General features: G+C 40.8%; 1 protein-coding gene across 1 annotated transcript in view; it reads right to left on the bottom strand.

Moving 5' to 3' along the window:
- YES1 (YES proto-oncogene 1, Src family tyrosine kinase) overlaps positions 1–13,906 on the bottom strand; it is a 29,987-nt gene extending 16,081 nt beyond the window's left edge. Inside the window, exons 1-2 of the mRNA XM_083518697.1 lie at positions 13,242–13,906; positions 1,460–1,732 (exon numbers count right to left, since the gene is read on the bottom strand). Coding sequence (XP_083374823.1) covers positions 1,460–1,724 — 265 coding nt within the window. The 5' untranslated portion in view covers positions 1,725–1,732; positions 13,242–13,906. The remainder of the gene's footprint in view (positions 1–1,459; positions 1,733–13,241) is intronic.
- Positions 13,907–26,710: the final 12,804 nt, after the last annotated feature.

Raw genomic sequence — 26,710 nt, forward strand, 5'->3', positions numbered from 1 at the left:
GAGGGTGCAGTTTTGTGACTAACTGGAAAATAGCTTCCCCAGGGCTCTTTTTTTTTTACTTCCAATCATGGTGCTTCTGCGAGGGAGAGAAGTGTCAACTAAGCAGAAATCAAAAAGAAAAGCCACAAACTGTTTTTCATCTATCACACTTCCCCTCACCTCTCCTTCTATGCTCCGTGCTGTTTTCTACATACTGACCAAAAAACCCCAGAAGGATAAGTTAGTTCCTGTCCACCAAACACTTTAATAACTGCCCATCCCCTTGTACACCCCCACCCCTTGCCTATCCATATGAAATTCTACATCTTATTTTGGCATCTTTGGACAACGCCATTTTCAGAGAAATTCTTCAGAAAAGCCACGGGAGGGATATGCAAGTCTGTTTTTTTCCGCCTTTAAAGACATTCCTTGCACAACCTGCCCTGGTCTTATCTGTCTGAAATTCGGAGGGGGGGGGGTGTCAACCCAACATAAAATTCCATCCATTTCTGTAAAGAAATAAAAAGGATATGCATCCTCTTAAATAAATTAGCAAAGTTTAATTGTACCTAGTGCAAAAGTCCCAAAGCCTCTCTCTAAAATTTGGTAGGCTTCATCCACTTAGAAAGCGCTATTATGCCTGCATGTTCCATCCACTGCTGTCAAATAGTAAAAAAATACAGCCATTTGTTGATATTTTTGTTACAATGAATTGGGCCATATGAAGTATTGGATTTTCCAAGGCAATACAAGGTTTCATTTCTGAGCCAAAGCAGCTCCTGCCCAAGGTGGTCCCTATCTCGGCTCTACTTTCTCCAAGTTAATGGAAAGTTATTATCTGTGCACAGTCTTAAAAACAGAAGGGTTTCCATATGATTTCTTCATTCAATTCAAGTCCCTGTCTTCCCCATAGACTCTAAAAGCTGTGCAGGTCTCAACCACTCAACTCTAGCCCATGCCAAAGCACCACCAAACAATTCTGAACTCTGCAGAGAGAGTAAATCAATATGACATTTTCATTTAAAAGGTAACATTAGATGTTTTATTCCCAATGATTTGAGTTGTAGTCATACAACACCTGCAGATCCACTGGTTCCTTATTCCAGCTCTACTGTCTTCAAGTCATGTTTTTACTTCCAAGGCATGCTTTCCATTAACATTTTCCTTACTTATATTTTTAAGTACAAACTCATAGTTAAGTCAAATTTATTTTTGAAGTAATGCCCATCTGTTAGATCACTAGGCTACACCTGCGTGAATTACAGCTGATTTCACTGGGCAGAATTAGTTTAAGCTTTCCCCTACATTGCTTTATAATTTCCAAAAAATACAATACCTTTTTGACCAGAGACCATGGCAGAGATTAGAAAATGAATAGGTAGACACATTATAGACCAAATCACATGCAGCTTTTGGTTTAGTTAATTCACTCCTAAGGGACTCTGCTGGAATCTGGAGTTAGTTTTGAAATGATGCTCACCTGTTAAACCGCTAGGATATGGACATGGCACAGATGAAAATGAGGAAGATGCTCCTCCAAACGGTGTCATCCCAGATGGCCCACCAAAAGGAGTCACGGAATGGCTGTTAAAATTAACTGATGATCCCTTTATTGCAGGTGACTGGTTTGCTTGGGTTGGATCTGTTCCATAATGGCTGGCATGGGTAGTAATGGGTTCTGGAGCATTCTCAGTCCTATATTTCATTGTAGGACTTTTATCTTCCTTACTTTTAATACACCCCATGGTCTTTTCTGTAGAGAGAAAGATAGCATCACTTTGATATGTCAATATTTAAATAAGTTATTCTTTCTTAATTATTTAGAACAAATTGGAGATCTAAGTGTCTGAGGCTTCGACAATTCTAAATTCTGAAGCTGAATGGCCTGCCTGTTGAATAAAAAGGTGAATTTGTTGACAGCAGAGTTCATAATTTTGAGCCTGGTTGCAATTGTACGGCCTTATTACACTAATAAAGACCCTTTGATCTCTGACATGTTATTTTCAAGCTATTGGACTCACACCAATGCACAGTTCACCAATGCACTGGCTGGCCCCTGTGAGAACAGGATGATAGTCTAGACAGGCCATTGGCCTGATCCAGCAGGCTCTTCTTATGTTCTTAAGTACATAGTCACACAATGCAATATTTAGCAGCCCTTTAAGTTAAAAACTGTTATAAAAAGAATACAAAAAAATAACATTTCATTTTAAGGCATCAACTTAAAATGGACTATTTTAATAACCACTCTTGCAATTTTATTCTCTAAACATTAAATAAATAATAATTAATAATAATAATAATAATAATAATAATAATAATAATAATAATAATAATAATAAACAAATCCACGCTAGTAATTTCACATCTTTAAATTTAACATCTCAGTTGTGTAAGCTGCTTCTACTAGCCATTTTTACAGAGGTAACTGAGTTCAAAACCTGCTGAGGAAAGAAGTCCTCAATACAGGATGCGAACAGAAATTGTGCTCTGGCGGCGCAGTGGCAGCAGGAGGCCTCATTAGCTAAAGTGGTGCTTCAGGTTAAGAACAGTTTCAGGTTAAGAACAGACCTCCGGAATGAATTAAGTACTTAACCAGAGGTACCACTGTACTGATAAACAGTACTACTGCACTGGTGAAGTTCTATGAAGTTAATGCTAATTAATTTGAAAAAGATAGATAAACTGAAGTAGGTGAATCCTGGACAATGTTGTTGGCACAGCCTGGTCATGTTTCTAGGATATGCTAGGTGCACATGGTTTTTATTTATTTTTTGTGTTTTTCTTCCCACCCCAGCTAAGCACCTGTAGAATACGGCTGTTTTGCCAGTGTAGCAGTGGTGCAGCTCTTCTTTAATGTAATATCAGTATAGGATTGCTCTGTTACTTTAGTTACACAATATGTTTAATTCCATTGCCTCTGTAGAAATGGTAAGTAGTTTACAATGATCCACCTCTGATAAGCAATTTTAACAATGTGTGTTATTATTGTTTATTCTTCCAGGTTTCTGAAATATAGACATGATCAGCTATGTGATGTTACATAAATGCTGATGAGTAAATATATTGATTTGTGTATGAAGCATTACATTATTCATACTTTTTACTTGCAGCTTAGATACTGTTTCAGCTTTGTTTGGGATTTTAGCTTTTTGTGTGCAAAATTGGCAAATCAGAATGGGTTCAAGTAAGGTAGGAGATCCATGTGGAGGCCACCCATATGTAGCCTTCCACATCTGCATGTGGGCAACTGAGATCACAAATATATGATTTTTTCAAACTGTTTAGAAAGATTTAACAAACACTGTGTTGTAAATTATTATATTCACATTTAATTAAATGGGGTACTTATCAATTTAGAGTTTACATATAGTAAGAACTTATGCCAACATTAACTGACAGTGTCTTTTTACTAAACTCTTTCACACTTGTGCAAAGTTAAACCATTTGGAACTCTCTCTGCTAGCCAATTGTCTGCTTAAAGTATGAGTGCTATTCACTGAGTTGAATTGCTTCATTAAGGGACAGTTGGCTGGCATGGAGAAGACTGAACAGACTGACAATGTGCTTCAGTTACAAAGAAACTGCAGCAAGATTTTTAAAAATCACACTGGGTCTCTCAATAAATGAAGCTAGCTGAAGAGCATACAAATAAAGAATGTTTCCAGGAGAGGCTGAAAGTTCTGTGGCCTTCTGACTTAAACCACATTAAAAAACAACAACACAAAATATGTATTTGATTTATTTGAAAATATACTCATGAATATTAAATACTTTGGCCACCTCATGAGAAGAGAAGACTCCCTGGAAAAGACCCTGATGTTGGGAAAGATGGAGGGCACAAGGAGAAGGGGACGACAGAGGATGAGATGGTTGGACAGTGTTCTCGAAGCTACCAGCATGAGTTTGACCAAACTGCGGGAGGCAGTGGAAGACAGGAGTGCCTGGCGTGGTCTGGTCCATGGGGTCATGAAGAGTCGGACATGACTAAACAACAACATATTAAATATATTTCCTCAAAAAAAGGCAGTTATGAGACCCCCTAAAAAGATATCTCTAAACCTCAAAATTCTGTATAATTATTGACTAAGGGCCAACGTTCTCTTCTTGGACAAAGAGCCTGAGTGGGTATTTACTCCCATACTCCAGACAAGTCATAGATGAAACATATTAACCCATTTCGCTCTTGCTTCCAATCTGATTTTGGAAATTAAACTGCCTTGGTTACCCTGATGATTGACAGATGAGTGGCAACTCTGCTCCTTCTCTCAACAGCTTTCAATGACCATATTATCCTTCTCATTATCAACCATCTGGGGTAAGAATTGGAAGCACTGCATTTTGTTGGTTCCACTCCTACCTGATTGATCAGTTCCAGAATGTGGTGTTGGGAGACAGTTGCTCTGCCCTGTGGTATTTTTGCTGTGGAATTCCACGAGATTCAATCATTTCCAATATTGTTTAACATTTATGTGAAACCACTGGAAAAGGTCATCAGTATATTTGGAGTGAATAAGTATACAGTCTGATCACAACTCATACACAAAATCAAGCATAGCAAAAAGCTGTCTGAAGCCCTGTGTGGAAGACCTCCCTGTCTCCACTGGCTCCCTAGGTTGCAAGATGAGTGGGGAAAGTAGTGAAGGCAGAAAGAGGAAGAAGAAACCTGGTTCCCTCAGCTGCGAAAGGGAAGAGAAAAGCAGATAGGGAGAGAGGCAGACAAAAGCTGTAGCTCCATTCTAGCTATTTTGTTTTGCTTGTAGTTCTCTCTGTTGGCCTTTCCAGAAGCCCATATTTCTTCCTCCATCTACCTCTGTTTCACCACTTGTTTCCGAGTTGCCTCCTGCGTCAGGGGGGAGGTTGTTGCTGCCCTCAGGCCAAGCGCATATAATAGAATTTTGTGCAAATAAAGTGTGTGTGTGTGCGTGTGTGTGTGTGTGTGTGTTGTGATCATACTGTATTGCTAACGCTGAGCTCTTTCTTCTCAAATTATGTTCTGAGTAAGTGCATGGAGTAATAACAAGCTTGAATGAGAGCCAAGAAATGGAATATTTAAGTCTTAGGTGCTGTTGGTTGGTGAGAAACTTGTTAAACAGCTGACATGAAGCAAATCAGATGGCTAGTTTTGCAGAAATGAAAATCAGTTGATGTACAGAAAATGTGGACACTCATTTCCCCTTCAGCAGGTGCTGATGTGTATGTACCATGCCCAATCTAGAACAATTTTCTTTTTGAAATTTGCAAGAACGGCATTCCACCATAAACAAAGTATTCTTCTGAATTCAAAGAGCTTATTGTTCCAGCCATCACAAAGCTCCTGCCATAGTATCATTGGTCAGTCAGTTCACTGCCTTCAGGTCCAACAAGCCTAGAAATCTGATAATAAACAGCATGATAGACCAGGGAATGAAGTTCAGCTTAGAGAAGATGAAAGAAAGAAGGGAATACGAACTCAAACCAATTCAAAGCCAACAATGAACTTTCATGACTGAAGTATAATACAGAGTTGCCCAAACCCAGGATTTTAACTTAATTTCAAATAAACCTCAACAGTCCCACAATAAACATAGATTATTCAACGTGGAGTTTTTGTGCTACCATTTGATGCATGAATGCTGCTCCCACATGGTCCTATGTCTCAGAACAGTATCAGCATAACTATTATGAGATTAATGATGTTTCAGCTACAACTGTATATGCCATTCATGAGGTGGCTCTGCCCATGTAAACCAAGCAAGCAAATGAAAGTGACAAGTCTCCCCCAAGTAATGATGATGGTATTACTGAAGCAACAATTTGTTATTGAAAAACAAATTGAAGTCTAAGTGCAAAGATTGGAACTGAGGAACTTTGAGCAGCAAACAAGTTTCCTCAGGCTGCACATACTGTTCCAAGAGGGGTGGTCAATTAGGAATCACAGCTTAGCAACATACTCCCAAGAGAGCTGTGCATAATGCAGACTCAGGGATGGCTCATGCTTTGTTGGCCAGGAATACAAATGGTCAGCTGGGCCTTGTTCCTGCCATTCACCAAGGTGGGGCTTGAATTTACATTTCCTGTTTCCCAGTATTATGCCCTAGATTATGGACATACTCCTGGGAGGGTGCAGGTATGGCTGCCCTTATTGCCAGTCCTAGTTCCTCCCTTCCCATGAAGGCAGAAGGCTCCTTCTTTCCTTCAGTAGGTATAGAGCCATGGGTACTGTGAGATACTGCCATCTTTCCTCCACTTTATGTTGTACATTCGAAGGAGTTGTTACTTTTAATGCAAGAGGCATAAAAATACTGAAATCTCCCATGTGCAATGATTTCTGGTGCTTCAGAGTTGCAGGGATCTTGTTGTTTCCATCACAGTGTAGATTGCTTTTGGGTGCCCGTTTATCAGGCTATGCCTTACATGTGTGCAGTGGAGATGGAAAATGTCATGTGCTTCTATACTGTGTACAGATTGGTTTCATCTATGCCTAACTGACAGCTGTCAATGGCGTGATGCACCATGATTGTCTGTGTAATACTGACTCTCACCAATGGGGCCACAACTGTTATAACTTCTGCATTCTGCTTTTGTGCTATTCTTCTTTGCCCTTTCAACTTTTTACTGTGTAAATTTATGATCCTGATTAAGTTGCATCAAGGCTATCTATGCTGGCCAAAGTAGGTGTCTGACATTGCAGGTCAATAGGATTGCCTAGTAAGTCTATAAAAGAGTAAGCTCATTGCTGCAGCAAAAGTGACAGATAAAGGATGTTAAGGAATTCTTAATTCTGGACAAGGAATAATTTGTTCATCATTTTACATACCAGATGTTTTGTTCTCAAGAGCTAACTTCCATCAGCTTGATAGATTTTTATATTTAATTGCAAAAGTTGTATGAAGAATTCAAAATGTACTCATTTGTTAACAGTTTACTAAACTGTATATGGCTTTTGAAACATGCAGCAACAAATAATATAGTAACATCATAACAAAATCTCAGCAAAGCATTTTCACCTCTAGGGAGCAACTGAAACAAAGTCATGACAGGAAGAATAATGTTACCTAATTTCCTCTGTCAAATACTACAAGAACAAGAACAGAAAACCAGATACTTGTCTGAGGTTTTTGTGGTTATTGCAGCTTCTCCATTCTCCAACTATATCAACACTATGTAGCAATACAATAAGTAAACTTTTGTTCTGACAATCTGCATGGTCTGACTGTTTGTTCTATGGTGAACCTAAATGTTAAAGATAAGAACTACAGAACTCTATTGGCATTCTGGGTATGTGTTAAGACATTTGCCTTGTCTTTTCTTCTTTTTTGGAAAGGATATCAATTATTTTTTCAACAGTCCCATGCATTTTTTAAAGTTATCCACATTATATAGAAATGTATTCAAATCTGCACCAAGAAATACAGCCAAAGAATTCTACTTGTGAATGCACACTATTTTATTCTATATATTAGGAAAGTGGGTGACCCAACTGCAAATATGCTGGTTCCCCAGACTGGTTGGGGAGCGGAGGACAAGATTAATCTCCACCAACAAAGGAACCACTAGGTGTACAAATGCCCTACACTTTTGAACCCCACTTCCCTTGTGCAGTCCTCCAAACCATCTTAACCCAGAGCTACCTTCATGACATCGTCAAATACTGGCAGCAGACAGAGCACACAGGTACAAACAGACCTTCAGTTTCCAGTGCTGGGAGAAAGGAAAGCAATGGCTTCCTACAGGGGGAGGAAAATGGGCTTGATGTAAGTGTATCCTCCATCACAGATACTATGAGGCCAATTGTTTTTAAATGCAGAGCAGAAGGAATGCCCCCTGACTGGGATGTGTTCTTGGGATAGAAGGTGGCCTATCTGAAGATCATCTCCTTATCACAGAATCCATAAGTTTACACAGGGGTCAGCAACCTTTTTCAGCTGTGGGCCGGTCCACTGTCCATCAGACCATGGGGGGGGGGGACCGGACTATATTTTGAAAAATATATATATATGAACGAATTCCTATGCCCCACAAATAACCCAGAAATGCATTTTAAATAAAAGAACACATTCTGCTCATGTAAAAACATGCTGGTTCCCAGACCGTTAGCGGGCTGGACTGAGAAGGCAATTGGGCCGCATCCGGCCCACAGACCTTAGGTTGCCTACCCCTGAGTTAACAGAAGTCATCTCCATGTGAGATAGTGACAGGCCTATCTTGGAACAGAGTGGAGCACCAAAAGGAAGGAAGAGAAAAAAAGAACTACCTCTAGGGGCAATTCTGGGATGGGGTGGGGGTGAGGTACTTGCTTTATTACCCAATATCAAGCAGATTTTTTTTATAATTTAAAATGCCTGACCATTTTATGTTCAGCTGTTTTCAAGTGGAATACCATAAAGGGGGACTTGTTGTCTATATACCTCCAGAAACATCAGTACCAGAATATCATCTGTATTCTCAGAGACAATGAATACAAAGCAGAGGCAGTGTTTCCAAGACAACAACCTTTTAGCAAAGAATTGTGGTAATCTAAAAGTATTTCTGTCAGCTAAACGTGCGCAATAGGTTAAACAACTTATCCCAAGAACTAGATTTTCATAAGACATATACAATAATGCAACAGTTGTCTTGTGGATTTAAGGTGGAAGGAAGAGCATATGGGTATGGAGGATATTTCGCTGACATAAATAGAATTCCTTTCAAGCAAAATTAGTTAGGTGGTGTAATGTTGTTCCATCCCATAATAGTATACTGTTCTAATAATCCTGTACGAATATACTTGTGTTGCCAATAATTTCTAAGCAGCAAACTTATTTCTAGGAAAACAATGATCTCAGCTCTCTTTCTTAGCTGGCTTTTATCAGAAATCCCAAACATAAGTATACAAGAACGGTCTTGGATGAAAGTGAATCTTCTTCAGGGCCGTAGCTAGGTGATCTTGCGCCTCTGGCAGAACCGTCCAGATTGCACACTCTGGCCATGGACAAATTAGCTCTTCTTTCCACCTCTCCTCCAATCCTGCCCCCTCCACCCATTCAATTCACCCTCTATTTAAAACCATTTCTTATGAGGCATTAATTGATATTTATATTTATGGACATATTTTAAAGCCGATTTCGCACCTCCCCCCATCGCCTGAGCCCTTGGCAGGGGCCCACCTCACCACCCCCTAGCTACAGTCCTGATCTTCTTTCCCAAAGTAGATAGCTTAAATGCCTCTGAGAAACCCAAAAAGCACATCATTATGGCAAAAAAACATTCTCCATTGCTTGCTTGCCAGCAGTAGGGATTTCAAGGCATACAACAGAGGTTTTGAACCTAAGGTCTGGGAACTGAATGTGACAGAACTACTCCAATAGTTTCCCTAAGAAGATGCCTTAAAGACTGCACAAAATCTTCAGCTGACTCCAAATACGTCTGTCAACATAACATGCACGTAGAAGCACAACAATCAGATCATATTGATGCTTTTAATTATGTTTTATAGATATTTATAGACAGATTTTATTGCACATCATATACTGTAAGCTGACTTGTTAAATTTTATGAAAGCGTGGATTATAAATTTTCAAGTAAAATAAATACAACACCTATTATGCACAGGTTACACCAGCTTACTTTCCAATTTGTTTCCAAGTTAAATTTAAGGTGCTGGTCCAAATCTTTAAAACTTTAAACAGCCTGGGGGCTGTTTATCTAAAACAGCCTTGCTCTACCTGGTGTGCATCATATATTTAGGACTACAGGTCCAATCATCCCTGACTGACGGTCTGATGACAGTTGTTTTCTAAAATATCTGGAAGTCAGGTTGGGGGAAAGTGATCTACAGAACTGCCTTTGCTGTTGCACGAATGAAACATTTAAGAGTGCCCCATCACGATCAGCTCTTTGGTATTCATTAAAATCAGACACATTTGAAGGGTACCAGAGACAGGCCTTTTCTTTAGTGATACCAGAATTATGGAAATCCCTCCCTGGGGAAATAGAACAAGCCTCTTTCTTTGTACTTTTGAAACGCAATGCACACTGAAAACATCTTCATTCAGGGAGGCATGATTTTATTTTTTTTAAAGATATATGTGATTGCTTTTTATAGATTTTTTTTCAAGTAGCCTTGTGAGAAGACTTTTTAGAAGGTGGTATATTAATGCATCCATAAGATAATAAAGAGTTATTGCTTAAATATAGAAATCTTCATTTAAGTCTATCAATATATTCATTGTAAGTACTGCAACAGCTTAAAAGCAATCTTGTAACTTGAAACTTTCACCTAGCAATCTTATCAACACTACAACAGCTGGGATCCAAAGAAGCCTTTAGGCTCAGAAAATATCTCCTACATCCTTTATTCATTTCAAGACTCACCCACACCATAGTTCTTAGCACTGCACTGGAGGCTGTACATAATGCTAGTTTTCCAGTCTTCTGAAGAATGGGGAAATAGCTAGTTGGTGACAACCTTACGCAGCTTTTGGAAATCTGGAAGTTGTATTGTGCACATCCCCTTGACTTTGCATCTCCACCATCGATATTTGACCCCCAAAGCTATTTTGAACTGCTACATGGTAATGCAATTGTATAGAGATGCAATCCTATAGACTGGTGGTGGGGTTAACCTTGTTGGGGGTCTTTGGGAATCAGGTTTTTTTTTTTGGGGGGGGGGGGAGATGATCCAGCCCATGGGTTAGGCCCCCCACTTTACCTACTTACTTGGGACTAAGTTCCATAAAAAATCTGTGCAAAGGATTAGGTTATAAATTCAAAACCTCAGGTTTTAACTCACTAGGGTAAAACTGTAATTTAGATAATGCAGAAAGACCTTGGAAAAAACCCAACTGTTGAAACAATTAATGCAAGTCTGACATATTTCAAGCAGTTTGATTAAAAACTAACATATGAAAACCATGAAACATTATCAGAAATCACTTGCTCTTTGAAGACTGTATGGGTTATATTTGATCTGCAACACTATGCTTTGCCTTTATAGTAAATATTGTCTTAACACTTGACCCTGCTAAGCAGATGAGATCTGCTTGGCATTATGCATTTCACCTCGGGGGCTGGGCTTTTTTTGTTTTTGTTTTGCAGTCAGAAGTACAATGGTTGCACTGCTTAACCAAGGAAAAAAATTTTAGTCAACTAAAAATGTGCCTCTGAATAACCTTACAGCAGCTTTTTAAAAGAAAAAATTAACAGATTTACTTATAAAAATTTCATCATCTTAAAAGAGGCATTCCATCTTTTCTCACATGTAGGAAGAAATGCCTGCTATGGTATGTGTATGGTATCTAAAACATACGCTTCTTGCTTTCCAAGTATTTTACACACATACAGCCTGCATAATCCTATGTTTGTTCTTAGATGTAGTGAGTTCATTGATACTTATTGTCAGGTAAATGTGTATAGAATTGCAACCTAGGGGTGATATCTAACTAAGTCAGAGAAGATCCACTGGAATAAATGGAGCTACTTTGAATAGGACTAACATTGGATATAACTCAAAGTGATTCATTGATAAACTTATATGCTTGTTTGATTAAAATTTCTTTGGAACGCTAAACGTTGCATGTGTTCTTAACTAGAGAACAAGGCCTTCAATACTGATTTTTTTATTATTGCATAAAGAAGTGCTTTCCTCCTTTAAAACTACTTTTAACTATATCATTTACTCCACTGGTTTTCAAAATAAAAATTAAAACAAAATGCTAATCTGCTGCAAAGTAGTTTCAGACTGTTTTACTCCAAGACACTTCCGTTAATATCTGAACTTGAAATGGTTTTTATTTGACAATGCAACTTTAATATTCCCCAAGTACTGACAACAAATCATTACAGTCCCTCCCTAATCAGCATACTTTAAAAATTACATAACATAGTATCACAAAATGTGATGGGTGGGCTCACAGTAAATATTATATTAACTGTTAAGAGTGAAACTGCTCGTGATTAATTTAAGGTTTAAACATGCTCAGTGCATGTAAGTACATGTAGTGTGAACATATTCATTTCAAAGAGAATTTTTTTTGTTTAGGACCTAATATTTAATAAATTGTTTTGATTGTAAATTCAAGTAAATACTAATTACACTTCAAAATGATGTAGCCTATGGATACATAGATATACTAACTGAAATGTGTCATTATCCTATACATTTTGTATACTGCCTTGTTAACTTGAGCAAGTTCATTATGTCTTCATGTCATGAATTCTCATGAAGTTTCTAAAGGAAGTTACTTTTCCCCCAGTGGGAAAATAAAAACCCCAAATGCTTGAAGGAAACCACAGTTGTATTTTGTTCTGTAATAAAAGCTTAATGATTCTTAAGAGTCATGATCTCTGGTATCATTGTTTGGAAAACAATATACATATATTGGGACCAAAGTGCAGATCAGGAATCAGCTTTTAGTTTCTGAATTCGTTCTGACCCACAACCACGCAGTTGCAGTTTTGGGGGCTGAGAAACAGACTACTGTGCATTTAAAACTAAGAACTGTGCTAAATCCTTTAAACGACGTTGACACTCGAGAGAACAAATGGTCCCGGCTTACTTTGTTAGCAGCATACAGCATTTGCTTGAGGGGACTACAAAGAGAGACTTCATCAACTCGCTTCGAGACATATTCCAGGAGTTTAAAAGTTGAGAAGACTGGAAAGGGCGCTTGTGAAGGTTGGAAAGCATAACTTGGTACAGTACTTGAGTTTCCTCTCCTATTTCCTCTCCTCCCCTTGCCAAAACAAACAAAACAAACAAAGCCTAACCAGGAAACTTGTTGGGATCGTCAATCAAAGCAAGCGAGGGCGAAGAGGACCCCTTCTGTTGGGAACAGTTGCTATCTGGCTTTCAGGAGCAAACACAAGCAGACGGCGCGTCTCCTGCCAGGCTGCCACCTCTACACACGAGAAGGGGAGGGAGCGGGGAAGGAGAAAGGGGGGGACACACATCCAAACACCCCCACCCCCTGGAAACGAAACTTTTAAAGGCAGCGTTTTTGAAATATTCCCACACTGTTGCGTGATTGACAGGCGCAAACTCTCCTAAACGAAAAGGGGGAACCCATATGGGCGGAAAGGCAGGAGGAGTTGCTTAAAAACTCTGGAAGTGTGGAGCAAGGAAGGAAGAGCCTTACACCCCCCCGTTACCATAAGAAGCTAAGCACTCCCGAAGGGGTCGGTGGAGGGGGGGACGACGACGACGACGGGTGAGGAGAAGCACGCGGGGCCTAGCGCTCTGCGGGCGCCTCCGCCTCCAGGGAGAGAGCGGGGAAGGCGACGGAAGCGCTCGGGACGCTCACCTGCTTTTTCCTGGGCCCGCTCCGGGAGAAAGCGCCGAGTCCTCCTCTGGGGCGGAGGGCGTGAGGGCGCCCTCGCTTCCGCCTCAGGGCAGGAGGCACCTCCGGCCCGTCGAGTAAAGGGGAGCTGGAGAGCGTGAGGGGGAGATGGAGGCAGGAAGGGGGTGCCCGAAGCGACGCCCCCACCGCGCAGGTGCCGCCCGGAGCCTTCAGCCCCTCGGCATCAGCCCCGGCCTAGGGTTCCCCGGGCTGAGAGAGATATCTGGGCGGCCGCTTGGCGAGGCGGCGGCGGCGGCGGCACGCGAGCCCAGGCCGTGGGGAGAGGGAGGAGCCGGGAAGCCAGGGCCCTCGCTCGCTCTCCTTCCACGCGCACCAGGGAGGAGGCGGAGGCGGAGGAGGCGCCGGGTCCCCCTCAGCAAAGCCCGAGTTCACCATCCCGACCTAACATGGCGGCCGGCGGAGACCCGGCGAGGGAGGAGGAAGGGGGCAGCAGCTGTTGCTGAGGAGGGGAAAGTCGGGCTCCCTCGGCGGAAGGCGGCGGGCTCTCCCACAGCGCCCCCTGACTCTCTCCCGCTGAGCCTCTTTGGCTTGGCGCCGCCAGGCCCAGGCCGCTCCCTGGGAATCCTGGGCTGGTGGTGCCTCCGGGAGAAGGGAGGCGGCGGGAAGGGAAGCTTTGGGAGCGGGACTCGGGAGCCTGCTGGGAAGAGCAGCCCTGGGGTGGGGCAGGGATCGCGGAGGGCTTGTTTCGCAAGTTTATTCCATAAGGACGACGACGGTGTTAATGTAATGCTAATATAGGAAACTTTGAGCGCGCAGAGCGCTGCTGTCCATCCTCACGACGCGCCTGGTGTCCCGTGGCCAATCCGTGTTCGCGCCGCGTCAGGAAATAAATCGGGGCTGCTTCCTCAAAAAGCAGTCGACGCAAGAGGGCTGTTTCTGTCAGCAGAATTGGCTTCCACTTAAAAAGGCTTGGGGTGGTTGTTATATTGTGTTCAGAGTCGTGACTTCAGCTAAACTGAATTTTTAAAAGTCCTTGGAGAGTATACAGTAAATTAAAACGTTTTAAGTGAACCATTGGTATAACAACCCTAGAAAATCCTCCAGGTCTGACCTGGCAGCGCAAGGGTCCAAATTAGTCCTGGATGCACTGGAAGGCTTTTATAATAATTGCTCTTGAGCCCTGCAAGAGTGTCTTAAGCTTGCAAGAGTTGATCTGCTTAGCAATGGTCCAGGAAAATATCATGCTCTATCACTAAAAACGAATGTTTTATAAAATGTGTGTGTTGAATTCTGTTTGTGAAACAAAGCCAAGTACTAAAACAAGCAACTGATAATGCATTTTGAAACTTATTGCAGTGTGTCAGTATAATGCTTCTGTTGCAACTAGTCTTTAAGTCCTGAATGAAGCATTTCCCAAAGTTGCTTGAAGTTCTGTGCTCAAGTTCTAAAATTCAGTACTTGATTTTCACTTAGGCTGAGCTATGTGAAGGCTTAACATTGGTCCATATTTAGTCCATTCATACTGAATACGAATTTTTATTCTTAATAAAAGTATATTCTTACTAAAAGTAGAGCTTAAGAAACCAAACTTTCTACTTTTATGTGTCTGTGTATAGTTATTTGCAATGCAGAAACAGAACAGAACAAGCATGCTTGCTTCTTGGTATCATTTGAGGTTATATACATGTCAACTATCAGTAAAATCAACTTTCCCTTAAAATTATATTGTAAATTATATAAGCTATACTATATATAACTATAAAACTGTTTTATGTAAATTACTGACAAAATCTGAGGTAACCATACCAAAAAGGGGGGGGGATGACAAAAATATATAAGAAATTGTCCAGGAGTGTATAAGGTAACCACAACTAGAAATCATTGTATTTTCATTGGAAACATTTTATTTAATACACAAAACTACCGACAGTGTTTGCTTGTCTCATATACAGAGATACATTGTATTTTGCTCAACATTTCACCTGGTAAAAGGCCCATAAATACCTTCCCCTTGTTAACTGTAACAGAAATGATAGGAAAGGAAGGCACAAAAAGGCAGGTTTGGTACCTCTGTTATTTCAGCAGTCATAGACTAATTTTTCCCCAGGGCACACAGTTATTTTCATCATTGGAAACGCTTAATACTGATCCACAAGGAGATACTAGGCATCACATTCTAGCAATTAGAAAAGTTGCATAGCAACCAAAATACCTCCTGTTACACTAAGGATGTATAATAAATTAGGCAAAGGAAAGTGACTACATGACAAGCCTGGAAGTAGAAGAGAAAAATGAACGTTGATATGCAACAAGCAACAGTTAGCACAGCCAATTGCATACAGTTGCATGAGACTTCTGGACTTTTGGGAACTGGGTCTCCAGGAATTTTACAAAACAAATATTTTTTAAAAAGGTTTTCTAGGTACTGTATGTTTTGCTCTATAAGACTCACTTTTTCCCTCCTAAAAAGTAAGGGGAAATGTGTGTGCATCTTATGGAGCGAATGCAGGCTGCGCAGCTATCCCAGAAGCCAGAACAGCAAGAGGGATTGCTTCTTTCACTGCACACAATCCCTCTTGCTGTTCTGGCTTCTGAGATTCAGAAATTTTTTTTCTTGTTTTCCTCCTCCAAAAACTAGGTGTGTTTTGTGGTCTGGTGCATCTTATAGAGCGAAAAATACGGTACTTGCCTGTCCGTAGTCATGCTTTCATATGCACTGCTACCTAGGTGCACTTCTTGCATACGTAGTTGACAGAAAGTGCCAAGGTAGATTGTGCATTTTGGAAACACAAGGGAGGGAAAGCATGTTAGCAATTGCTGACCTATTGCCTGTAAATGTGAAAACTATATAACTTATTATCAGCTGTAGGCAAGCAGTTCTAATTAATAAAGACCAAATCACATTGGAGTATACCACCTAGATGCTAAATCATTATTCAAACATAGCAGTTTCAGACTGTGATTGCAGTACATGAACTCAAAACTAGTGTAAGATCATATCTGTGACAGTAGGCAGATCCACACCAAACATTTAAAGCACATCCAGTGCACATTTACAGTACATACCCAAGGAACCTGGGAATTGTAGCTTTCCTCTCACAGAGCTACAAATCCCAGCATCCTTAACAAACTACAGTTCACTTATAAAGAAGTCTCAGTGATAATCGTAGGATTTATTTGAAATGTGCCCATAGTCACTTTTTGGAGCTCTATTTAAAATGAGAGCTATTAGGATCAGAGTTCTACATTTCTAACATTAGCTGTTTTAGCTCATATTAAGCTGTTTTTATGAAGTTTCTGTAAATTACTCTGAGACGTATGTGAATGGTGGTTCATAAATAAACAGATAATAACATATTTAATGGCTGCTCTTCTAGTAATCTGTATGAAAAACAACAGATTAATAAATACACTTTCCTTAAGCATCTGTTGACTGTTTATTTGCTCCATGAGGTAAACAAAGCCTATATGTGGGCTTGGTAAAGATTGCATTTTCATTTTGTTTCTAGGAAAACTCTTGTTTAAAAAAGAAAAGCAAAATAGACTACTTTTTGAGTGACCCAAATTGTTCACTACAGTACTGAAAAGCATTTGCAAACATCGTATTAACAATTCTAGGTCTTTGCTGTTCAGAAATGTTTGTGTCAGAAACAGTTACAGCAGACAAACCGGATTACATTATATAAAGCAAACCGTATTGCTGTTCGCTAATCTTTATCTCTTTATATCCTGTCTCCATTTGTTGACACATGAGTGTTGCTTATGGCTGCTTAAAATAACCACTTCCTTGTTCACCTCTCCAGGGCATTGTGTATCTCACACTTTGATTCTTCGCTTGTTACAGCAGGATTGTATCCATTGTCAGTCTGCAATATTTTTTCATTTGAAATATGTTCTTAAACCTTTTAAATGTTTAAATAAAACACTTGAAATTCATGTGGTTCTATTCCTTTTTAGTCAGATTATGTGTCCTATGAAACAGGTAGAATTTTACAGTTTTTTTAAAACAAGATTTACAAAAACAAGAATGAAAATATTAAATAAAAATAGTTTGTAACTCTGGCCAGGCATTTCACTTTCAAGTTAATGCTGAGCTTCCAATATTTAATGGATGGGAACAATTGCCATTCATGTGAGGAACTTGTATAACCAGTGCAATGATTTGGAGCAAGGAAACTGGGTTACTCTTGAATTTTAAATAGATGACAGGATTTATCTCTTAATTAACAAAATAAACATAAACATGCATACGATTTAAATCTACTTAATTTGTTGTGTGAGGTCTCTCATTAGATAATAAATCTTTTAAATTAAAGGTGACTGCTTACTTTTACGTTTTGGAATCCTGTACTCCATAAGGAATGAACTCACTAGAACTTGTGTTTGAGTGGATACAAGATGTTGTAAGCTGCAATCCTAAGTATACTTACTTGGCAATAAGGCCCATAACTCTGTGGAACTGCTTGTGAGTTTTACATGTATAGGGCTGCAGTATTAAAGGATGCACATGGTTTGACATCATTCACTAGCATAGTCCCAAACTCAATTTAGGGTATGTCTAGAACAGGCATAGGCAAACTCGGCCCTCCAGATGTTTTGGGACTACAACTCCCATCATCCCTGACCACTGGTCCTGTTAGCTAGGGATGATGGGAGTTGTAGTCCCAAAACACCTGGAGGGCCGAGTTTGCCTATGCTTGGTCTAGAACATAGCAAGCTAAACAAGCAAAAGAGAAAATGCCTTTTTATAATCTATTAAAAAAACATTTTTTTAAATAAAAGAAATCACTACGACTATTCTTTACAATATAAATTTAACAAGCAAATAATTTATAATGGCATTTTTTTAAAAAAATTGTGGTCCTTAAAACTAGCAGGGGCATAGCACCATCTGCTGAACTGAAGCTGAAATTAAACTCAAGTATGACCTAATTGTTAATTTCCAGATGAGTAGCCATGTTACTCTGTTGCAGCAAAAACAAGTGTTGTGCATCTTAAATATTAACAAATTTATTACTGTGGATTACCATCCACTTCATCAGAAGTTTGAAGTGCTGTCATGAGTTGCAGGCATAGACATATATGACGGAGGCAATAAGTGAGAAGGAATATTAGTGCTAATTATGTTATTAACAGTGGCCATTCATACAAAATGTTAGTAAGGCAGATAACCTGGCATTGGAAGGCAATGAACTCATGTAGCACAACTGAAATTTATCCTGATTCAGTATACATCAGGGGTTGCCAACTCCCAAGAGACTGTGATCTACTTACAGACTTAAAAACTGGCTTTTTTTTAGGGGAGCCAAAGTTGTTGAGCTTCTTTGGGGGGAGCCAGTGATCTACCACAGGCAGCCAATGATCTACTGGTAGATCACGATCTACCTCTTGGACATGCCTAGTATACATGATAGCGCTGAACCTCTTTATGAATTATAATTTAGCAGTTTCATATTGCAGCCTGTCTCTGAGATTTCTTTGTTCATAAATGGTCATCTTAAGGTCAGCTACAGGATGTCATGGGGTGCTGAAATGTTCCCACACCAGTTTTTGCATGTTGCAGTTTCTGATGTCAGATTATTATTTATTATTTAGCCCGTTCTACGTAGAAAACATATTTTTCAGTTTTGCACTGAGGTCATACTCTGTCTATAGTAACTATCTCTCCTTCCACACACACGTTTGTGCAAACATGTGCAGGTAGAACTCCGAATGGATAAATTACATTTCCTGTTCAGGGATTTCCACATGTACAAAGCTCTTCTTGATCAAACCTGGCAGTTTTGTTCCAGTGCCTCATATCATAGCTCAGGTTTTTTTGAGTCAGTGCTTATGCATTTGGAAGGCAGAAACATAGCCACATTAGCTCATTCCCTTGACTCCTATAGTTACTACCACATTAGGCCAATTCATACAAAACATACCCCTCAGTGCAATACATTGGAATGGCACTTTCAACTTCAATGTGCTTCTATGAGCAGGTTAGTGATGTTGAGTCTCAGGACAACCACCCTGGTCATGTAGCATGGGGACATAGATTTTCTTGGAATTACTTCAGTGTCTCTTTGTATTAGCAAATACTGCTAGAAGAACTTGGTTATTTCGGTGGAGGGGGTTACTGACATATTTTCAAGAAAAAGATGTAACAGTGAAAAAGATGTTTGGAGGGTTGGACGCAGGAATGAATACTGAGGGATCATCACTCTAGACTTTTTCACTTAAAAAACAAACAAACAAGGCACCAGAAAAGCATTTTAGATCCATTATTCTAGCAATATCAAAAAGATTGATTAAAAAAAAAACTGATGAAATGGTGTCCACTGTAAGGATTATACAGTAGTGGATAAGCAAAAGGTAAAGGGACCACTGACTATTAGGACCAGTCATGGCCAACTCTGGGGTTGCAACACTCATATCACTTTATTGGCCGAGGGAGCCGGCGTACAGCATGTGGCCAGCATGACTAAGCTGCTTCTGGCGAACCAGAGCAGCACACGGAAACGCCATTTACCTTCTCACTGGAGTGGTACCTATTTATCTACTTGCACTTTTTTGGTGTGCTTTCGAACTGCTAGGTTGGCAGGAGCAGGGACCGAGCAACAGGAGCTCACCCCGTCACGGGGATTCGAACCGCTGACCTTCTGATCGGCAAGCCCTAGGCTCTGTGGTTTAACCCACAGCACCACCCGGATAAGTACTGAGCTTCAAATGGCCCAAGCACAGCAGCTCATTGTGCCCTCTGATGTGGATGGAACTCGGAAGGACATACACAAAGAAAAAAAATGATGCTCCTGATACTGTGGGAAATCTGCTGCAATTTTCACGGTAAGCTTACAATGGAAGAGCCACTTGTCTGTAAGCAGCCCGTGTCTTGGCAACCTGCCTTGCTGCTTATGGACTGTGACCTGCCTTGGATAGTGCTATTGTTCCTGGTCCATCTAATCTTCAGTTGCCAGTTTTAGATTTGCCCGTCTTTCCCCATGCGACTCTTCTCCCCACCCCCACCAGAACAACTGGGAGCCATCTGGATCTGAAGATATGACCACCTGGCGTGCAACCCCAACACACCCTGACAGTACCTACCTACATAAGCATTTAGAAATACAGTGGTACCTTGGTTCTCAAACTTAATCCATTCTGGAAGTCCGTTCCAAAACCAAAGCGTTCCAAAACCAATAGAAAGTAATGCAAAATTGATTAATCCGTTCCAGACTTTTAAAAACAACCTCTAAAACAGCAATTTAATATGAAATTTTACTATCTAATGAGACCATTGATCCATAAAATGAAAGCAATAATCAATGTACTGTACTAGGTTTGGAGCAGGCACCCTGGAAACAATAGCCAACAACCGCATTGGAGATTCGGCTTCCAAAAAACGTTCAAAAACCAGAACACTTACTTCCAGGTTTTTGGCATTTGGGAACCAAGGTGTTTGAGAGCCAAAGCATTTGAGAACCAAGGTACCACTGTATAACCTGCAGACATACAACTCTGAAAATGTGTATTGATCTGAAAGTCTTAAATTCCTGGTCTCAGTTCTCAGGACAAATGCTGGTGTTCTTCAGAATATTAGAGAAAATGACTCAAATATTTTTCTGTAAAAAATATTTCACTCATATACTTCTTGGATGATCTTATGAGAAAGCCAAGGTTTTTCTGAGAACCCAAAGATGTTTGAACAGTAAATACACAGATCATCTTATCCTTCCTTTCAATGACCTGTACATTAGATATATAATTATTCTTTTACAGCAGCTGTTAGGACTCATTAATCACTTCTGAAAGGAAGCATATGACTCAGACCAAGCATGCAGACAGAATAATAGGTGAGTCTTTGATGCCTAATGATGGCTGACTTGTGCTCTTGTCCCAGTTGGCTAACAAGCTAGTCTGGACCAGATGGTGCCATGACTGGAGGAACTTCTTTCAGTAGTGTTGACGGTTAAACCCACTGAAAGTAGGGAAGGAGGCGGAGGAGAATGACAAACTGTCCAGAGTCTTTTGTGACAGAGGGCTAAAATAGATTGAACAGATTTGCTTGCCCTTCCCCTTGCTTTGCAGTCTACCTCAAAAGGTTCAAACATCCTTTTTGGGTCTGTTTTTTCTGCTTCTGTAAACTTGCCACTAGTGATCCAAGCACTATAGATGTAGCTGCCCTTTTGCCCAATGCATCACTGCACTCTAGATGCCTCTGCTGTCCTCTTTTTCGCAGCTGCTTAAAACATTTTTGTTTAGGAATATACTGTAAATACATATACTGTATTTACTCAAATCTAATGCTCACCTTTTTGGGCCAAATTACGTTGTGAAAATTAAGGTGCGCATTAGATTCAATGGCGCATTAGACTCGAGTAAATATGGTATGCTGTAGTGCTTTAATTTTCTTTTTACTATTAATTTTAATTATTTTTAAATATTTTAAACTGTTTTTCTTGATAGCATTAATATTTTTGCAAATCACTTAGAGGTTTTACTACAATCAAGTAGTATATACACTTTGTCAAATATATAAAACATATTGGAAAATGAGCAGCGTTGGGGCTTCAGACCAAAAGGGATTCAGCTGCTTCTGGTCCTGAAAACAGCAGATCCATCAACTCTTTTCATCTAGTCCAGTTCTCTGCTGTGCTTCTAGTTTCAAAATCCATGGATGGCATACATATTGTATTGCTTTGTGTGAAAAGCGTGTCCCAGAAAACTTCTGACACCATATGTTCTTGTCAACTGTTTATGCAGAAACTCACGACAGGCTGAGTTAATGGTTAACAAACATTATTTCTAAAGAGGCCTGGGAGCCTGCCTAAAGTAGTGGCAAACTTCTACAGCCAGTTTTGAGTCCGCTCTCCAGGACATCTCTCCAGTTGTTTCTCTTAAAGGGTAAGTGTGCTAGATACTGCACTTAGTTGATAATACATACATTACACTGTCTGGGGCGGGAAGAAGGCAGTTTAAATGGGCTTTAGATGTCTGGTGTGTACACAGCCTGCTCTTTTTTTAGGAGTCTATACATACACAGTGGTGATATTAAAAAAGAACAAAACTTTGGAATATGTGCATGCGCTCTCTCTCTCTCTCTGTGTGCACGTGCATGCACACTTTAACTTGCTCATAATTTGACAATGCTGAGTAGAAAAATCTAATCACCACACACCATTTGAACAGCCCTTTACAAACGATTTTACACAAATAGCTCAAATGGCATTCTGGGATATTGAGTTAACCTTTTGTGTATAATTGAAAGAGAATGGCAAGTAAGGGCCTGAAGTAAAACAATTGTGCTGGGCATTACACAGGATCTTAAGTTGGGATTGTACAAGGGGGCTAAGTGGTCCAAAGACAGGGGGAAGGAGTAAATTCCACATTTCTCCCAATTGTGAACAAATGTACTGGCCTCTATCTTTTTCTCTCTTTCCACCCGATTCTTCAATCTTTTATTTAAAAGTCAATTTATAGTTTGTAGAGGCTTCATTCCTGCTTGCCAGCTGGCACCCTCTCCCTGTGCATCCATCCACTTCTAGATTCCTAGTATTACTGTAATTGGCCAGTGTCCACAGCAAATGATTTATTGGTTTATTCTTGTAGGACTCTATAAAATGCCTGTTTTAACAGACTTTGGGCTGTTTTAAGCAGAGCACAGTCAAAGTCGAAGGTCCTTTGTGGTTTATGAGGAAAGATGCATGGAGGCTAAATATTTATAGTAACAATGTGATTGTCTACATCAGGGATTGCCAAACTGGCTCCTGTACGTGCCAAGTTGGCATAGCTGTCAACTTTTCCCTTTTCTTGTGAGGAATCCTACTCAGAATAAGGGAATTTCCCTTAAAAAGGGGGGGAAGTTGACAGCTATGCAAGTTGGTGGCCTTCAAATGCCAGGTTGGTGTCTGAGAGTGGAGCGGAAGGGGAAGCGTGTCTGTTTGTGTGGTCTGAGAGAGAATGAGAGATGCATATGGTGTGTGTGTGGGGGGGGGGTAGACAGGTGTGTGTGTTGACTGCTTGTGTGACAGAGGGAGAGAGGAATGTGTGGCTGTGAATATGTGGTGTGTATGTGTGCAGTGTGATCTGTGCTGTGTGTATGAGGGACCATATACACCGCAACTGAAAATTCATGTTTCCCCTATTCTATTTGTCCTCTCTTGCCCTCTGTGGTTCCGTACGTGACCACTTTGTATACAAATCATGCTGTTTTCCAGTTCAGAATTTCAAGGACCATACATTGCATATTTGCTTATTTTGATTTTTCATCTCTCTGCCCCTGTGTCAACCCTTAGACCGACCCCTCCTATTTTCAACAGTACATATACATCCAGCTACCCCCCCCCAGTGCATACAGAAATGAATGTGTTTCCTTGGAAACAAGCAGGAAGGCATTGGAAACCCTCTCCTTCCTGCCCTCCCCCAACTCAGTTTTAAATTAAAAAAATATTTATTTGCGAAAAAATCTGATTGCTGCTCAGTATCGCTGGCTGCTTATAGACCTCTGCCACACCAAACCAGTGATTGCTTTATATGTCTGGCAATGCTTTTAATAGACATCTGACTTCAGTGTGGATATAAACAAGTGAGAGCATTTACTTCCTTCAAAAAATTATGGGATAATAGATACAAGAATTGTCAATTTCAGGAATTCATGTGGCTGTGAATTTTGATGCTATACATCTTTCTTTAAAGGATAGCAATTTCACCCCAAAATTGTCCAAAGGGCATCCCAGGTTTTGTTAAAATACGTAGGTTCCAAGTGCCACCTTGTGTTCAGAGTGATAATTTCAATCCTTCTGGGCCCCAGACATGATTCATTATGAATCACTGAGAGCAAGTGTAATTTGTTGCCTATCAGACCAGAATATGATTCCAGCAGCCTGGAAATAAGTGAGCTGAGATGCATTCATCCTTCTGAGAAGGAGTTTTGCAGAGGTAGACTGGCGCATTGGGCACACAGCCACAGCCTGCCTGTTTAATGATCCTGTGGTTTGGATTTAGCTGTAACAGTGGCCATTTGTATCATAGCAACTAAAGCGGTGGCCTATACAAAGTAAGCGAGTACAGACATTATATTGCTATCTCAGACAGAAGGGTTGTCCCTTTGTTATAGAGATGCTTTTACATATAGTTTCATCAGTGATTCCCATTCTAGAGATGATAAATGCCTAAGGGGTCATTGCTAAACCCAACCTCTCTTCCTTAAAGAATCTTCTTATGCAGCTGTATTCTCCATGGAAAAGGAAAGAATGCAGGTGTAATAGTGTGTGGATGGTGACTTTTGTGCATGTGCCTTTGTTGGGGTCAGTTTCTGGCACCACAACAAAGGAACATCCTGCTCTCTTGCCCCACTACTTGAACCTGAACACTAAGTCCTGTATGCTGAATCAACTATATGAACTCCTGCCGCAAGTAGAGTTAAAGATTGCCAATGTATCAGAGCTTTTGGCTAACCTGACTCCTCCTTGGACTGTCTGAGTCTGGATTCAAAGAAAGGAAAAGCCACGTTTTTTTCTAAACTCCAGTTCTCTCTCCCACCTCATTGTTAATTTTATTATTTAGGAAATTAGTTTATTTTGCACAGCTTTGTGTTGCACCGCTACGGCTGGTCCTAATACTAGACAGGGTGAGGCAAATGCTTCAGGCAGCAGGTGCCGAGGAACTGTGATGAATGTTGGAAGACAGCCACACAGCTTGTCTAGTGCAGGCTAAGTAAGCTTGCTAACCTCAGGTTCAGTGGAGGACGCTGACCCATCACCAGTGTTGGAAATCCTCTCAGCAACGAGAGAAGATGCTGTCCTGTCCTTTGCCTCAGACAGCAAAACGTCTTGTATCACCTCTGAGTGCCCACATGTATCCTGGGTAAGGGGAAGCAGTTGAGAAACTGGTTTGTGTGTTTTGTTCACATTTGCAGTGGTGTGTTTATAACATTCAAAAGAGCCGAGTTGCCTCCTTTCAGCAGCAGCCTCTCTCAAGAATCAGTGCCAGATCCTAGGAATGTAGAAGAAAGTTCTGGGCTCAGCCTCACCAGGCCAAGACTTCTCTTCCAAGTTCCCACCTGAGAAGGTTAACCCAAAGGGTTATGTGGTAATGAAGGGATCCCTTGCTGGCTTTTGCATGTCCCCTGGACTGCTGAGCATAGCCCACCTTGTCACTAGCCCTCCCAGCACTGGTGCTCCTGAGTCCCAGCTGCTGGGATGGCTGCTGGCATGGGTTGGGTAGTAACTGGTAGCAAGTCTGATTGGGTAGTGGCAGTCTTGCTCAAGTTATCCCATTCATGAACAGGGTAGTGGTGGCAGACATGATTGGTGGCAGCTGCAAGGGCTGAAGGCAAAGATGGGAAACCAGTGGTTCCCCACATGTTGTTGGACTTCATCTTCCATCAGCCCCAGCCAGCAAGGCCAATGTTTAAGGATTATAGGAACTGTAGTCCAACAACATCTAGAGGAAACTTGGAAGGGACAAGGTGGGTAAAAGAAAACATTTCATCTTCTGTTTTTGAATTATGGTGCTGCAGGAGACTCTTGAGAGTCCCGTGGACTGCAAGAAGATCAAACCTATCCATTCTTAAGGAAATCAGCCCTGAGTGCTCACTGGAAGGACAGATTCTGAAGCTGAGACTCCAATACTTTGGCCACCTCATGAGAAAAGAAGACTCCCTGGAAAAGACCCTGATGTTGGGAAAGATTGGGGGCACAAGGAGAAGGGGACGGCAGAGGACGAGATGGTTGGATAGTGTTCTCGAAGCTACCAGCATGAGTTTGACTAAACTGCGAGAGGCAGTGGAAGACAGAAGTGCCTGGTGTGCTCTGGTCCATGGGGTCATGAAAAGTCGGACACGACTAAATGACTAAACAACAACAACAAGCTAATCTGTACACCATGGGAATGGTGACACTGTTGGGCCCATGGCTCCTTTATCAACTTTGAGACTCGAGCAAATGCTTGACACAGTACCTCCATTTTCAGTCAGTCCTTTCTTCCTCCTCCTACTCTTTCTCAAAGTCACCACACTACTGAAAGGACCCCAGAATTAAGGAAACTGCCAATTAGGCAGAATAGAACATATTAACTTTTGTATGTGAGAAAGACTATGCATGCACCGCTCCTGATTTAATGGAACTTCACAAGTTAGGATGATCATTAGTACTGCTTGCTTATAAATATTGGTGGGTGGAATAGAAGAAATGTCAGAACCTGCACCCGACGGAGTGGGAGCAATCTTGTATTATGCACATACTGAAAAGTCACTTGGTTAGTGGCATTTCACCTTCAGCAGTGGCTGCTGAGGGACTAATTTCCAGTAAGATCAAATAAGGTTTCGATAGGTTTGACCCCTGCAGATCTATTTGCTGTTTTCATAAACTAAATACCACATCTGATATAGAACCTTCCCATAGGAAATCCATTCTTTTCTACCCACATGTCATTACCTAAAATGAGATGAAGATTTGCATAGACAGCTTGTGGAAGGTAGGGAATGAGCTGGTATT

This window comes from Podarcis liolepis (assembly GCF_965112155.1).
Source record: "Podarcis liolepis genome assembly, chromosome: 8".
Classification (NCBI taxonomy): Eukaryota; Metazoa; Chordata; class Lepidosauria; order Squamata; family Lacertidae; genus Podarcis; species Podarcis liolepis.